Below are 17,044 nucleotides of genomic sequence, written 5' to 3' on the forward strand. Positions count from 1 at the left end.
AGCCCAATGCCTACATGCAGGCATTCTGAAATGTATGAGCTCAAACTGCACCCACTACAGGTTTAGACATTTTACAGAGCTAAATCTGGCATGTCAACAATTAAAATATATGCCCATTTTTAACCAGGGGATGGGACTGCATTTGCATTTCTATTATTCGCAGGATGAAAGACAGTTCTTTTTACCCAAACAATTTAAATTACCCCATTTGAGCAATATACATCTGGCCTTCGAGATTATGGTCTTTTATCCTGACACTAATAGGAATGCAAATGCAGTGCCATCCACTGGCTGTTCTGGGTTGAGCCCAGCATCTCCAAGCTACCCCTCTGCCAGCTACGGGTCAGAGACCATGAAGGTCAACAGGAGATGTAGCAAAAGTGTATCCACACATCCAGAGCAGCAAGTGGTTCAAGGTGGCAGATGCCCAGTGGTGGCAGCAAAATACCCACCCATGGTGCAGTGGGTGGAGAGAATAACAGACAGTTACTGACAGTAAAAAGAGATCCCCTTAATGGGTCAGGTCCTGTGAGGCTCAATACCAATCTGTGATTGCTTGGCGTGGGCTCCGGGGTGCATCCAGTCACAGCAGTCAAGAACTTCATTGCACAATTTCTAAAATTCAGGATCAATCTATTTGTTGTAATGAGGTAGTAGACTGCAATACACTAATGTAATAAGGAAAGGCATGAATGCTAAAGATCAAGTGAAAGAACGTGGTCTTGGGGACCGATTGTTTGTCAAGACACCCATCCGTTAATTTTAACTGAATAGCTCTTGAAACCAATATCTTAAATTAAAAAAAAAGGTTTTTAAAATGTGGATGTTCAGATGAAAAATAATGTTAGAAAGTATCCTCAGACAACCATAGATTTTGGAAGAATTACATTGCATGGTGTAATAAACAAAAACCTTCTTATTCCAGTTTTCCCTTGTCCATGGTTTGTTCTTTCTTTCTTGAAACAGGTCTTGAATTGGGTCTTTGTTATGTTTCCTTAAGGTACTGGTATCAGCTTCATCAATTTATTTCCATACATTGGCTCTGATCCTTTTTTTGAAGTGAATTGCATAGCTCCTCATCCATCCCTACACCCTATAGTCACGAAGACTCCACACAAAATAGCATGTAATAAATAAGGTGGTGTAATAATGATTATATCATACGATAGGTAAAGTACTAGTGGCTTTTAAGAAAATTATCAGTAATCTAAAAATGATAAAAAAGAAAATTGGTACAATTTTTCTAATGCTATAGATTGTATATCTATGACATCGAATGACATCAGAAAAATTAGACCTGAAACTTGTATGAAGGAAATCATAGAAAGAATCAGTTGCTAACATCCATAACTGCCCTCCATTATTTATACTTTCTTAAAATAAACAAATATACGTCTCCACTTTAGGTATGACATGGAAGCTGAATGTGATATGTGCTATTGCACAAAACTAAAAATGAGTGATGAAACATGGATAGACAACAGGTATAAAAGATATTTATTAAGAAAGGAAAAAAAAAAAGTCTTCTCTCAGGGATTTGTAGAGACTAAAACGGAGTGAGTGGCCCATATAACAATATGTTGCCATTTGACTATCTCTGCTACGTCTATGCTTGAACATGTGCTAGTAGCATGCCTGGATATTGTGTTAGTCAGGTAAATGAAAACATTATACTGTGGTCTTTCCTTCCTTTGCATTACACTTGCTACATAACTAAATAAAAAGTAGCTGCCAGTATTTTACAGGCAAATACTAAAATTATGCTGTTCGCCATATCGGGTCAAAATCGCTTTAAAATGTCTGCAGGTCACAAAATCCAATAAAAAAAAATAAAAAAAAAACTTATTCTGCCAGTGCATAATATAAAACTATCTAGACTATAGCAGTTTCCAGGTTTTCAAGAGTCTGAGCGATATGTACTAGGCCTTGCAGTGACGTTGGGCTGCAAGCTTGAATGCATTGATTAATCCGTAAGTCAAGCCCCTATTATTTATGTATGTATTAAGGTAAGAGTTGAGGTAAGCAATTGGCCACTGCACCTCAACCTGGGAATGGAGAGTGCAGTGGTCCATCTACAAATTATGCTGTTTGTATCGTCACACTAACACACCCACTGAACAAACCATTTTTTAAATTTTTGCATGCCATTCTCGCCACCACTTATTTTAATAAGTGGTGGTTTCCATATTTTAATAGTCTTACATAATTGCAGTGTGTACCACATGCACTGTTGGGGTGTTGAGACATTTTCACACATGCTTGGTCACACAAAATGATATACACAGTGTGGCAATTAAAATGAGACTGGTGCTAGAATTAATGTTTAAATTAAATATTCATTACATTTTAACTATATTCCCTTTATATGTTCATTGGTCAAAGCAATGCTGTAGCTCATTATCTATCAGCAGTCTCAACAGCTCCATCGCTCCCTCTATACCACAGTGACATACATACTATACATGTTATATAATCTATATCTCCTTATGGGAAAGAAAGGAGGTGCGATAGAGCTGGCGAATATGCAGGGTGCTCTAGTACTACAATCTGTTTCTCAGCCAAAACTGCTTCACAGAGAGAGAGTTGTATTGTCCAGATACAGATTTAAACCATGTTTACACAACTATGGCCTATTATTTGATAGGATTAATTTGACTAAACATATTCAACTGAAAATTGACAGTAAAGTTGAATGGAAATCTTGTTTAACAGTTTAATTAAATAGATTCTTCTTGCTAAATTATTTAAACATTACCATACATAGGGCCTATTCAAATGTTCTAGCAGCCACAAGAAGGCACCCTACAGTTTTTTTTCAAATATGACTCCTTTCATGTATGTCCAGCTGCTCCAGAATTTTATAGTGTTCATTCTAGCATCCACTATCTTTAAAAACCCATGCAGTTCCTCTTCCCTGCCTGGGGTGTTGCTGTCTGCTGTAGTGTTCTAGCACAGTGTGGCCTGTATATCAGCATTGATATGCAAACCAAACCTGTGCTAGAAACACCGTAGCAGACAGTGACACCCCAGGCAGGGAAGAGGAACTGCATGGATCTTCAAAGATGACGGGTGCTAGAATGAACACTATTTTAGGTTGCACAACTCAAGGGTGGCAAGCTGAAATTCGCAGAGAGTCACCCACTTAATCCTTTAAACAGGACTTTTTGCACTGCACCCATTAGTGTGGCCGGGTTATAATTTAATAAGCGTAATTACATAAAAATAAAATAAACATTTGGTTGGTCACCTAAATTGACTAAAGTTTAGAGGCCCAGCTTAAACACCAGATAATAAGGCCTACCCTAGTCAAGAAACTACTTAATACAATCTTTTTAACCTTATCCATTTAACCCTTTGATTGCCAAGTGAATTTGTCAAAATAGGTGTGAAAATTGCCAAGTAAACCTTTTTATTCATCATAATGACCGGTAATGTTTGCCTTATATAGGAAATATAATCGTTTTGCACAACATTTTCTATTTGAATTTATATAACAAGTATGAGCGACGCTGGCACTCAAAGGGTTAAACCGGCTGCTTTTTCTAAGGTCCAATATGCATCTGACTCAAAAATTATTGTTCATTTGGTTTCACTGATAAGAGTAGAACTACTAATGTCTAAAAATCAAACAAACTTAACTCCATTAGTTCCTATCTGCCACATATATAAATTTTCTTCACCTTATTTGTCTCTCATATGTGCAGGACAAACACAAAAATATGTTTTTTTTTAAATGGAAAGTTTAACCTATAAATGCTCTACTTATAAGATACCACTGGGGTAGGCTAGAAGGTCATCGCAAGTGCATCATACAATAAAACTGTAAGGAGCAAAACTTGGTCCGGCTGTGATAAAAGTGAATCATAAAATGGTTTCGCTAAAACTTTTACATTTTCTCATAACAAACTGATGAAGTTAATCAACCTTTACTTTAATGACAGTTCAGTAAAGTTATTCCGATTTAACAGCATATTTCAAAAGCATCATACAAATATTATATTAGTAAATAAAAAAAAAAAAAAAAAAAAAAACACACCACAACAACATCATTTTGCACAGCAACTTGACTACATTACACAATGATGGAGCTACTATGAGTTTACTAAAATTATAAATAAGTTACAAATGCTCAATACTTTAGGGGATTAGGCACAAACTATTTTTTGATATTCACAGCTTGAAAAAGCATCATAAGCAAAAAGGTATGGCTTTATTTATAAAAATAAAAAGTTGTTGAATAGAAGGGCTATACAAATTAGGCACATTGAGTGACAATTATCTAGTCAAATTTAGGCTACTTTATTATATTCAGCAAACAAAAGTTTCTTTTTTTGCCCTATTCTTCCTCGGTATTCAGTTCACATCTTCACCAGAAAGTCCATCCTTTATACTTTTTGCGAGTTATGTTTACAAACACAGCTTTGTTGTATAGATACAGCAATACAAAGCATCTATTCAGAAAGAAAACCAATTATCTCATCCCAGTATCACATAATAGAATGAAACCTTTCCTCTGAATCACTAGTAAATGATGTATGGCTGTCTTGAACTTTACCATAAATAAGCAGACCCATTTTAGCCAGGTCTATTTTTATATTGAAGGTGTATCAAGTCAGTGATGCATGAGAAACTCTTGGTAGAAGCGTAATTTTGGCAAATACAACAATGATGCATAGTTTAACATTATTTTGCCAAATAACTACAGTGGAGTTAAACAGTCTACACACTTTCCAACCAGAAAAACAAATTAATGTTTCAAGCGCTTTGCAGAATAACAAAGCAGCATTTGTAACATACTCCTAGTGCCTTGGGGCAGGTGTTTAGCTGATGAAAATATCATTTAAATCTATAAGGAAGATCACAAGTAGTGACTGCTGCTTTCACACGTTTTGGCAAGTTCAGGAAGATTTGTGAAATTTTTGAAATAAAGTGATATTTGGATGTTGATCTGGCTGCTTTTTTTTTTAAATATTTTCAAATATAACTTTAGACATTTTGCCAGCATTTTTCCCCCCATCTCTCACTAAGAAAATTGCAAACACACAAGCATTATTTGTACCAGAAACCAGCCTACCCAAACAGTGCAAAAACAAATAAAAAATAAAAATCAAGCAGCTAATTAAAGAAAAAAAAAGAAAAAAATCACGATTACATTCATAAATATAACTATTACCAATTAGTGAAATGTGGCTACAAATGCTTATTTCATCGAAAACAGTTTATTATTTTAAGAAAATTCTCCAAAACAAAAAAGACTTGCACTTTCACAATGTCAAAATTATTTTGAAAAAAATATAAGTGCAATATAGTAGCCCATCACTGAACATAATTATTAGTGTTCATGCTTGGCTGTTTTAGTAGCCTGTATGATTTTTTTAAAGGCCAAAATGCATCCTGCCTCTTTAGCAGCATCCTATCCATGCCATGTGATTAGTGACGCCGACTGGTCATACAATTGCCACCCACACTGGTGACGGCGATCCGCACTCCTGCACTCTTCTCTGCTCTTAGCAGAATCACTATATGTTATAGCTGTACCAATAACGTGGATGACAGGAGTTGTAGGTGCAGCAAGAACTACTATATATATATATATATATATATATATATATATATATATATATATATATATATATATATATATATATATATATATATATATATATATATATATATATATATATATTTTTAATACATACATATGTATATTTGGGAACCTGCCTGTATATGCACTTCCTGCACATTTATCACATATTCCATTTGTCCTGAAAAAAAGGCTAAGAGTCTTAAAATGTAACGACGTAAAACAGCGTTCTAACTGCGATAGCACTTTACATAGAAGCATTTGTAAAGTGTGACAAGTGCCGCCTGTTCCTTTATTCTGGATGTACCAGACTAAAGGATTAATTGTATATTATTTCTAAAAAGCATGGCACCTTGGCACACACTAAAACGGTGAGTCTGCACATAGAATCTTTGAGAAATTCTTCTAGGGACCATTTTCAATAGCTGAAACTCAATGAAAAACAGACCCATAGGGGGTGTTATTCAATTAGCTTATAATAAAACAGACTGCCCCAACTCAATTGTGGCCGTTTACCATGGACGTGCGGTGGGGTAAATGGATGAGGTGTCCCTGGCAAGTACCAGAGCCAGATTTGCACACAATATATGAGCCATGGGGTACATGCTGGCATTATACACATGTGCAGCAGTATATACTGCTGGAGATTCACTGAGTTTTGATAAGAGATGCACAGAAAAGGTAGCCAGGTGAGTTTTGACAATAAAAATTATTAGAATAATAAAAATAAGATTTTTTTTATATATTCTTTGTATTTTAGACATACTTTATAAACTCAAAACTCCAAACTCCAGCGTCTATGTTAGTATAACAGGAAAGGCTGTGTCTCACCTGCCTCACCCCACCGCATGCCACTGCCGTTTACTTCCACTGATGCAGTTTACCTTTGGTAAAAAGTTGAAACTGCATTGGCGGAAAACAGTCAAAAAACAGATGCATTTTCAGCTAAAACGTGAATTGGAGAGTAATTCGCCGATCCACTTGTTTTCTGACAGTACACAAATCGGTACTTTAATTGGAAATTCAACCAAGAAAACTGTGACAAAAAAGTGTGGATATTCCAAATGCCGGAAAAATCGGCACTAAGTGAAAATCCCCCATATGATGTTATTCTATCCAATAAGTCACAGCTTTTGACATAAATTGGTGTTAAATAGCGGCTTTATTTGCTCTTTAGTAATTCACGGAATTATGTTTTAGGCAGTGAGAGAATAGGAGGGGAAGACCAGTGGAGAAGTTGCCTACAGCAACCAATCAACTTTGAAGAAGCATTTACCAAGTACAGTCTATGATTCTATAATGATCTGTTGCAGTTTCCAGCTTCTCCGTTCTTTTCACATCAACCCCTTTCTCAGATGGTATGTTCCGCCAGGCATTTATTTTTGCATATATTAAACATTTGGTACTTGTGTATTATCACGGCACCTACGATATTCAGTCGTATGGCATTGTATTCCATTTAAAATTGTATACCATTGTATATGGCATACAATGCAATGAGATGCAATTTTTTTATATACAATCTTTAATTGTATAAGCACCTTAATAGGTGCTTACAATGTTAAATGCACCCCCACGCCACTGCCACTATCAACGCCAACCCGAAGCGTGGCGAGCGCAGCGACCCCGCGAGGGGAGGCGGTACGCGTCCGCCGACCTTTTCATACCCCCACTATCCACAACGGCGGAGTTGATTTTTATATAGTGTGGCGAGCGCAGCGTGCCACCGAGCCCCGCGATGGGCCGCGCATTACTTCACATGTTCACATGTACTTCCGCGTCCCCTCGCTGCGCTAGCCACACTATATAAAGTCAACTCCACGCCGACGTGGATAGTGGGGGTATGAAAAGGTCGGAGGACGCGTACCGCTGCGCTCGCCACGCTTCGGGTTGGCGTTGATAGCACGGGTGGCGTTTTATAATTAATAACAATTTTATAATTACAACTAAAAAAGCAGTTATAAGATCGGTACAATGGGACAGGAGTATAGCAGCATGCACATAACAGTAGATTGCATCATTGCAGTCCATCAGTTATAGGGGGGGGGGGGGTCGATCCTATAAACCCCGCAGGGTGCGAATGATATGTGAGTTGTGAATCATCACAACACCAGGTGCAGTGTGTGTGTGTTTGTGTGTTTGTGTGTGTGTGTGTAATAAAGCTATATCACCACACACTTTAACCCCCCCCCAAAAAAAAAAAAAATTTCTAAAGGACTGAAGTTTCCCATTTACTTTGCAGGCATGCAGCCCACTGACAGCAAATGGGCTACATTATATATACACAAAATTTCCTTTCACTTTCTGGACAGGAAGAAAGAAAAAAAAAATCACACCAATAAAAAATGCTTCTTTAACCAATTCCAAAATTAAAGTCATAAATGATCACACAAGAAAACAGAACCTGACCTTATTAAAACATTACAAAGCGGTTATTGCTCATACCATTTCCACAAAAAATTAGGCCCGGAGGTATAACGTACATTGGTATTTGAGCTGGAGGGAATAAAACTCCAGGAAAGGACACAACAATTTCAGGAATTGTAGTACACCTATAAATGTGTTCACGTCGACACAGACTCCAAACAAAACCATGAAAATATCATGTTGACCTTTTCCATGTAGATCTAATGCTTATGTTGACCTAATGACCATCTCGACCCAAGTACTGTGGGCCCGATTCTGGTTCACTCGCAAAAGCAAACTCATTCTTCAATGGACAAAATCATATACACTGCAGGTGGGGAAGATGTAACATGTGCAGAGAGTGATTTGGGTGAGTTATTTTGTTTCTGTGCAGGGTAAATTATAACTGAACTATACAATTAATTGTTAAAAGCACAAACATATAGAAACTGAAACCTGAAGCAAACTCCATTTAGTCGGATGCCAATAAATCGGGGCATTTTTTCAGTCCCGGGAATCAGGATTGAAAAATGCTCAATCCCGGGATAGGCACACCTAAATTGAAAACCACCCCCATTCCACAGATTAATTTACTTGGGGGAGCGGCAGGGAAAGGCAGTGCGGCCAGGCCAAAGTAGTTGGCAGCAGTGCGGAGGCGTGGAAGTGCCACAAGGAGCAGTCGGGCAGGGGGTGGAGGGGGAAGCATGACCTATGACCAAGGAACAGCATCTGAGCAGTCTAATACGGAAAGCCAGGCAATTTTAAAAGGCCAAATCCCAGAATCCGATACCAGGTTTGGCCACCCTAGTCGGAAGGTAACATAACTGACAAGTTGATAAATATTGCCACATTATGGGTGCGTTAAATAGTTTATCACTCTCATCTAAAGCACTGCAAGCTATACAACAGTTTGAGCAAAAAAACATGAAGAACGTCATGGTGGCCACATACTCATACTCAAGTGTGGGATTAAAGCGGCTTCTCTGGTGCTAAGTGTCGTTTGCACTGCAGTTAAGGCACATCTGAAACTCACTATTAAATCTCTGCATCTCAAAATCTCTGCATCTCAAAATACCTATTCACACCTCAGAAGGGTACAAGCAATGAGTGCACCTTGGGGCTGGTCATCCACCACAATTAAGCAGCTCCCTGTCACTTTAGAGGGGAACAATTAACATCTTAATTACAACTTTTGTAAAACAAAAATATATCTTTTTTTATTTAGGTGAAATGAGATTAAAATCAAGTAAGACACAAACATGGTTGCTGATAGAACATCAATATGATTTATATATTACACAATAAACATAAATTAGGTTTAATAAATATAGCAGATGTGTATAACTATTTCATAAATATATTATAAATTAATACACATATACATACATACATACATACATAAGCAGTGGGGGCAGGTAAAATAAAACTCTGACTGAGAAGTGAGGGTGCGGGGGAAAAATAATGGAATAAACAGAAGGAGAAGTTACAGTGAAAGTGCTCCTTCATACATAGTAACTTGAGAAGATGTTTTTATCAAGGTTATTACAGTACCAGAGAGTGGAAAAGAGGATGGTGGAAGTGCCACACAAAATAGTTTGCCAGACACCAGGTGATAAGGGTCTGGTTACCCAGGAAGAACCAAGACTTCCAAAATCTTGCGGATTTTGTAAAAACATTCTTCAAGATAAAATATGTTTCCATTGTGGCAATGTCCCAAACATTGTAACAAGATTAAACCCTTCCCTCCACTTACATAGTGGAGGGAGGGGTTGAACTATTCAACATCTGGTAGTGGCACAAGTAACTAGCACCACTTAATGTGACTGTTGAGATAATCTGATATATTGCTGTGGGATTCAATGTTACGGATGTATTATTGGGACAGTTCTAAAAGAAAAATAAATATAAAAGGGGGGCAGGGTATCTTCTTCACAAGCTATAGAAGCATAGCAAAAATTCATTAAAAACATAATATGGGAAAAATCAAGATACACCCGAGATCAATTGGACTTCAGAACCAATTCTACATGGCTGTAAATCCTAAACAGAGCATAAAGAAAAAAAAAAACATATATATTACTCTGACAGCCATAGTAACTGTTCGATCTTGGATAAAGTCATTACTCTGACAGCCATAGTAACTGTTCGATCTTGGATAAAGTCAATACATCTAAAAATGTTCTGTGATTAATTGAATTGCCCCCATTGTCTTTTGAGATATAAAAGGATATTCTTATTATACACTTTGCATGAAGTAAAAGGTGGGCCAAATTAGAAAAACAAAAAAAAGAAGGGGATTGTGTGGCTTCTTCAGATGAACAAAATTTCAACACATACCAAGTGTGTGTGTGTGTGTGTGTGTGCACAAAGTTTGTCCATTTGAACAACATAACCGATTCAGGTTATTTTACTAACAAACCATATATTTATTACAGTTTTTATATTACTCATAAAAGAGTAAAACAAATAAAATTTAAGATTTTAGGCTTCTTGTTCTTAAATGAAGCCTGAATAATTTTACATAAAAGCAATCATAAGTTCTACCAATGACACTACTGAACTTTTATGCCAACAATAAACATGTAATTATGCTCATTAAGTGAACATGGAACAATTTCCCAATCCATAACAAATCTACTAAAATATGCATGCATTGTGCATCGAGACACCAGATAAAATGACAATTGTTGTTCTAGCTTTAATAATATTGTAATTCCTTATAGTACTATTAGTAAGCCATAACAAATACTAGACTGGATAAAAAGCCATGTGTTTGTAGGTTTTGTGACTCTACGGCATCTCTTTAAAGGTGCCCATACACTACTGCGATAACTTGTGAATTAATGAAATGGGGGGGATGAGTGAATTTTTGCTAACAGATTTTTTTTTTTTATCCCAGAAAACACATTTCTGAAAATAAAAATGAAATGAAATGTAATTATATATATATATATATATATATATATATATATACACACACACACACACACACACACACACAGTTTTCAATTGCAGATTAAAATATATATACATACATGATTTGATCAAACTTGTCAAGCAGTGTAAAATAACATCTACAACGTGAATGCAGAAGTTGGTCCAGATTTGGAAACATACAATGCAGTGTACAGAGACAGATAAAAATGAACAATGAGGAGTTAATGCCAATCATTCATTCAAACACGGATAAAAAGTGGGCCCCTACATTTATGTACTATAATACTCTATTATGTTATTTCTGATCCAGATGCCTCATGCACTCTAGGAGCTACAGTTGACTGCAGTTTATATAGTCCATTTTATACTAGTTGGCGTATTGAATAAACAAAAACATTACAAAATTCAGAAAACATGTGCAGAAGGGGTTAAAGCAGCAGAGTGTTAATGGAGCCTAACAGCAGCATTAATGTGCACAACACCATATAAAAAAAAAAGAAGACAAAAAGCCTGCATTATTGTACCAAACGTAGACATCCAAATCAAGATACATAAATCAGTTACCCTTATTTTGAATATACTCCTATTGATTGAATTTAAACCTAACCAAATAAATACCCTGGTCATAAGCAAAGACTTCCAAACCTAGCTGCAAATACGCTATGTTAGTAGTTAAGCACCAGATATATGCATAATGACATTCATTCAGACAACATCTCACACTGTCATAACACAATTTGTCTAGCGAGCTACAGTACATCCGGCTCTGCTAGATACATGTAGCAAAACATGTGGAACCAATTTACAAGCTATCCATGTTCCTTCCAACAGATTTAGTAATCAACTCTTTGTTTCTTCATTTTCTTCAACCGACTAGCAATACATGTTCTCTGCAGAATATAAATGTGGATTTTGAAATAAAAAACAAAAAGTCACCCCAATATCTTTACATTAAAACAATTAAACACCCTCACTTGATAATTTATTACTCTTAATACATACATTACCAAAAACATTATTCCGATACAAAAAAAAACCAACAACCTAGAACACACTGGCGGCATGCACGTATGTATAAAGTGTGTAGAATTAAGATAGCGATAACTAACGTGTACAAAATTCACAGATTTTAGCAAAGCACTTTGAAGTAGTACAGAAATAAGTGACAAAAACATAATTCAAGGAAATTACTAGTATGAACAAATGCATTATACATGCAGCACAATATCAAGTTTTGGACATTTCTTACCAGATCCACTGAATTGGCTGCTCCCTAGTGTGGTCGGTCTGGTTTTCCCACTATTAACAGGTGGGGAAAACATCTGCAAAACATAAAAGGATTTTGTTTTAAGTTGACTGTACTGTACTACAGCAGCTAACACTTTATATTACAGAGCAGACTGCCTGATGAAATTAGTTTATACACATTATTTGCTTTTACCTCTAAATGAATTAAAAACTGCTTTGAATAATAAATAACACTCCAGGAGCTAATGCAGAATTATTTAACACAAGCAGTTTGTATCTATAAAGTATGCCATCTAGTATACTGGAACTGGGCAAAATAAAACAAAGCTCACAGCATACAGATCAATGATGATATACAAAGATACACTATGAATGTGATACTACAAGGCAGCACATGGTCTGAAAAATATAGGGCAACAAGTGTGCATTAAGCAATTTGTCCATTTAATCATCATTAGTCTTATTCCTACAGTTTTACAATTTTGGTGACAAAAAGTAGATGTAATCGGGTTTTAAGAACTGTAATTGGATTGCATCTTTTGGGGTCATTGTGTAGTATCCTAGTTATCAACTAATTGACCCCAGCAGTCTTAAGAGATTACAGGTTGAGAGTCTAGACACAAAAGTGATGTGTCCACGACCCTTTAGGCTGCCCGCTTGGTGTGCTCTTTTTACCGTGTGGGAGAAGCCATAAGACCCTGAAGGAGGATATCGTACCGCACTGAAATCCAGGAGATCACTCAGCTCCTTGTCTGTGCCTATAGCGGCCATCCGCTGCTGAGGATTCATCTCCAGCCACTCAGATCAGCTCCTGGGGAAAGAGAGAGAGACTCTTACACCATCTGCATCATCACAGCACCCCCCTGGCTGCCCTCACCAGCCCATCTGACACTGGGATGGAGGTGGGAGGGCACAGGAAAATACACAGCTACCCCAAAAAAAAGTAGCAACTCTCATAATAGAAGTTACAGCCATCAACCCTGAGCTAAGAGAGGACAGCACCTATGTGACCCAGCCTGCACTGGGTAGCCATGCCAGGGGGAGAGGGGCACAGGGACTCTCAGCACCTTGCTGCTGTAGCAATAGGGCTGCAAGTTCCACTCCTGCTGTGAGACAGGGGGACACCGATACCCCAGGGAGGACCCTCTGCGGGACTCCCACCAGCCTATACACATGCCCTGCCCTGTGGGCAGAGAGGGTGTGAGTCAGGGGTCTGTGCCCAGCGGTCGGCGTGTGAGTGCAGGGAGCAGCCAACGACTTGCTCAGCTCTCCGTGCCGCCATGCCACACAAACAGCAGCCCCGTCCCCTGACCCGCAGCCCCGCACCCCACGGTTACCTTTTTTTCCGTTTAAACATCCAACAATTGGATTGAAGTTTGCGGGAGTCCCGGCGCAGCTCCCTCCACGGCTCCCGTCGGCCGTCTGCTCCCGTGTGCAGCTGACAAGCGTCGCTGGACTGCTGCTTTGTGCCGCTTTGTGTGCCCGAACAGCCCGGAGAGGTTCGCTTTCCACCCGATTGGAACTTGTGGGTTTCCCTCAGGCAGACATTTTTCTCGCTCGTCGAGCCTCAGCACCACACTAGCTAGGAGCTGCGTATCCCTCCGCCTCGCAAGAGTAACAGGTCCGGCGCTTATTTTCCTCCCGTTAACTCTTCCGCTGCCCGCATGTAACCCCTGCAGTGACAAGTGAGATCCGGCGGCTCCAGAGTGAGAGGGAGCGAGGAAGGAGGGGGCGGAAGGATACAGCGGAGCGGATACCCCGGGGGACTGTTAGCTGCAGCGTTGACTTTAGGAAGGCGCAGCGTGGGCTTCCTGACAGTGTATAGTAGCCGCCGCGTCTCCTGGCCCTGGTGGGATTCTACTCACTCCACAACCCGTCGGAGGACGCTGTTAATTGGCGGTGTATAGGTGTCCTTCTTACACGGGGTCGGTCACAAGCGCAGCAGCTGCGAGAGCCGCGGCCCTTGGGGGGTGGTGGGGAGCCGCTGCCTGTGTCAGGCACAGATCGATGCTGTCAGAAATGGTTGATAAATGCGCTGTCAGAACATCGTGCGGCTTCATTAACGCCAATAAGCTCCCCTGTCTCCATCACGCCGGCTGCCCTTTCCTCTTACAGCCCCGCCAGTGTCTGCTGCGCTTACACGAGCGCGTTTATCGCCTAGCCACGAAGTTTATTGTTATTTGGCCCCCCCGACCTACACCCCCCTTATGTGCGATACCCCGCTGGTGGTTAGTAGCGGGGGGCGCGCAGAGAAGGGGGCGACATTCGCGTTACCGAGGTGCGCGCCCGGGCAGTAGTGTGGCACGTGACCTTTCCCCGGTGGTCGGGCACCAGCTGGGGCTCCTCTGCTCAGATGCACGCAGCAGCGCCGCCTGAGCCTCCAGCTGCAGCAGGTCTACGCTGCAGTCTCACTTCCCGGCCAGGGCATCCCGCAAACCTGCCTGTAACTGACTTATTATTACTATCTCCCTCTCAGCCTGGCACCTCGTCTTCCACCCTTTGAACTAGGACTGCATACATTAAGCGTTTACACTACTTAAACATTGGCATTTGCAGTTCTTTATTTTTTAAAAGCTTTTTGTGAAAAAAAAAAAATATATATATATATACACACACACCTCACCATTGTGCTTTTTTATCCCGTCTCTATATCTCTGCCACCTTGATAATTGTGTCTGTTTTCTGTTCCCTGCTACAACTGTCTTTATTTACCATGTACTTGTCATAATTTGGTTTGTACTGTACTTTATTTTCTTGTTTTTCCGCTTATCTATGTATTGTCAGGTGCTGTGGAACCCTTGTGGCGCCATATAAATAAAAATAATCCCTTCTGTATCCTTGAAAACGTTACATGTTAAGCTTGCAATACATCAGAAAGACCTGCTCAAAATCACTATTGAGTCCAGACTTCCCCTGCAGAATTGGTGGTTTTTGGGCACACAATGTGCACGCAATCGTCGTACAATCCAGCTGCTGCATAAAACCAAGGGATCAGTGCTCCTTGCCAAGGGTTATCCATTTTGCCAGAGGTTTATGCTTATTGCCAGGGGTTAATGCTCATTGTCAAGGGGCCTTGGAGGAGGTCATATTTGACCTCTAGCATCTGACAGGGAGCACAGCAATACCTGGAAGTGCATAGCGCTGTGCTCCCTGTCAGACGCTAGAGGTCAAATATGATCTCTAGTGTCTGTCTCCTCCACGATGAAAGAGTGCAGGGGAAGGCGGCAGACCCGTCGAACGACTGATTGCATGTGCTTAAAAGTACATGCAATCTGGTCCCTATTGCGATTGATCTAGAGATGGGGCGTTCGCGAACGAAGCAGATCTTTTGGGCGGATCCCTTAAAAGAGTGAGTGAGCTGCCGATCCCAAAAAGGTGATCTGTCATTCTTTTAGTTTGCTGGTCTTTGTGGCTTACCCACCCGCCTGGTGGCTGTGTAGCAAGTCAATTACAGGGGAAATCTTGCGAGAGCTACCGACCTCTCTCCACAGTTGCCGGACCACACAGACCGGCGATTTGTAAGCTGCAGTAGATGCCTCGTCCCTGGTTTCTGGCAATAAAACAAATTATGCTTCATTATTATCAAATTACGCCTTTTTTCAAAGTGAGCCGATGATCTGTCTAAATTAAAGATATTTTCACGGATTGATCACTAGATCCCAGCTCTTTTCAGTGACCCATTTTGCCCATCTCTAGATTGATCAGATGTGCAAGCATGTCTGATTAGAGAACCAACCATTCAACCTGCGGGACCGTGCATTGCACGATTTGCACACGATCCGCCTTATAACCTATCAAGATTGTATACTTGGGTACAACCTCATTCTGCAAATAGTGCAGTATAGCTAATGAAGTGCAAGCAAAAATAAGATATAATAAGTATTACTGGTACAATTTTATATTTTTTTTTATCATTTCTCTATTTGCTTAAGGTCTCATACACAGGTATGACACGTTGCCATTGCCATCGATGGTTGTCATCGATATTTTTACATATCGATGGTCATCCATTGTATTTGATTGATTGGCCTGTGGGCCAATCAAAACACAGGGGGTGGGGCTTCGCAGGTGTCAGGGGCAAGGCTATACTCTGTGTCCCGGCACTTAAAAAAAAAAAAAAAAAAAGAATCAAAACATTGTTTTGCTATTCCATTGATGGAGGGAAACCATCTGGTTCTCCCCATCGATGGCAAAAGTATTCGACATCGGCCATGAACCATCGATGATTTCGAATCATCGATGGCCATCTCGACATGATTTCCTTTGAAGTCCCCCTGCAGCTTCCCTGGAGGGCTACATACAACTTGTCACTTGGGGCAGTATTCAATGAGAATTTTGACGATGTGCAGCGAATCCTGTTTAGGATTCGCTGCACATTCGCCACTGCCCGCCGCGTTCCGGAGCCTCGCCGGCTCCAGTATTCAACGAGTCAGGGGCTCACTGCCCCATATCGGCGAATTTTTACTTCTGCGGCGATGCCACAGGGAGCCTGAGGACGGCGGCAGGCAGGGAGATGGAAGTCTCCCTGCCTGCCCCAGAACGTTTGTGGGGGGGAGGTGGGCTCCCCGGGAGCCAGGCAGCACAGGCTGCCCCCCGGGATAGCCAACAGGGGACCGGGTATTCACTACACCCGATCGTGCATATGTAATGATCGGGTGCAGTGAATATATGAATATCTAATGAGTGGCTGCTCTGTGTAAAAAAAAAAATATATATTTTTTTAATTAAATATATATTCATGTGCTTACAGCACATGAATAAAAATAGCATGCCCCTTCTCAGAATAAAATTCCTGATTTTTTTACACCAAATGTAAAAAACAAAACACTTTATTTTAAAAGTTCACATTCCACTTCACCATAAAAAGAT

The 17,044-nt window shown here is 39.9% G+C and overlaps 1 protein-coding gene across 11 annotated transcripts in view; it reads right to left on the bottom strand.

Moving 5' to 3' along the window:
* Positions 1-14,502, bottom strand: part of TCF12 (transcription factor 12) — a 237,105-nt gene extending 222,603 nt beyond the window's left edge. For 4 of the 11 annotated variants that reach the window (XM_083183840.1, XM_083183839.1, XM_083183834.1 and 1 more), the window contains exons 1-3: positions 13,513-14,501; positions 12,851-12,986; positions 12,177-12,249 (exon numbers count right to left, since the gene is read on the bottom strand). In XM_083183840.1, coding sequence (XP_083039966.1) covers positions 12,177-12,249; positions 12,851-12,964 — 187 coding nt within the window. In that variant the 5' untranslated portion in view covers positions 12,965-12,986; positions 13,513-14,501. Of the gene's footprint in view, positions 1-12,176; positions 12,250-12,850; positions 12,987-13,512 lie in introns of all 11 variants that reach the window. The other 7 variants (XM_083183842.1, XM_083183841.1, XM_083183835.1 and 4 more) reach the window with 4 other exon arrangements.
* Positions 14,503-17,044: the final 2,542 nt, after the last annotated feature.

Source organism: Crinia signifera, chromosome 4 (assembly GCF_055691185.1).
Source record: "Crinia signifera chromosome 4, ASM5569118v1, whole genome shotgun sequence".
Classification (NCBI taxonomy): Eukaryota; Metazoa; Chordata; class Amphibia; order Anura; family Myobatrachidae; genus Crinia; species Crinia signifera.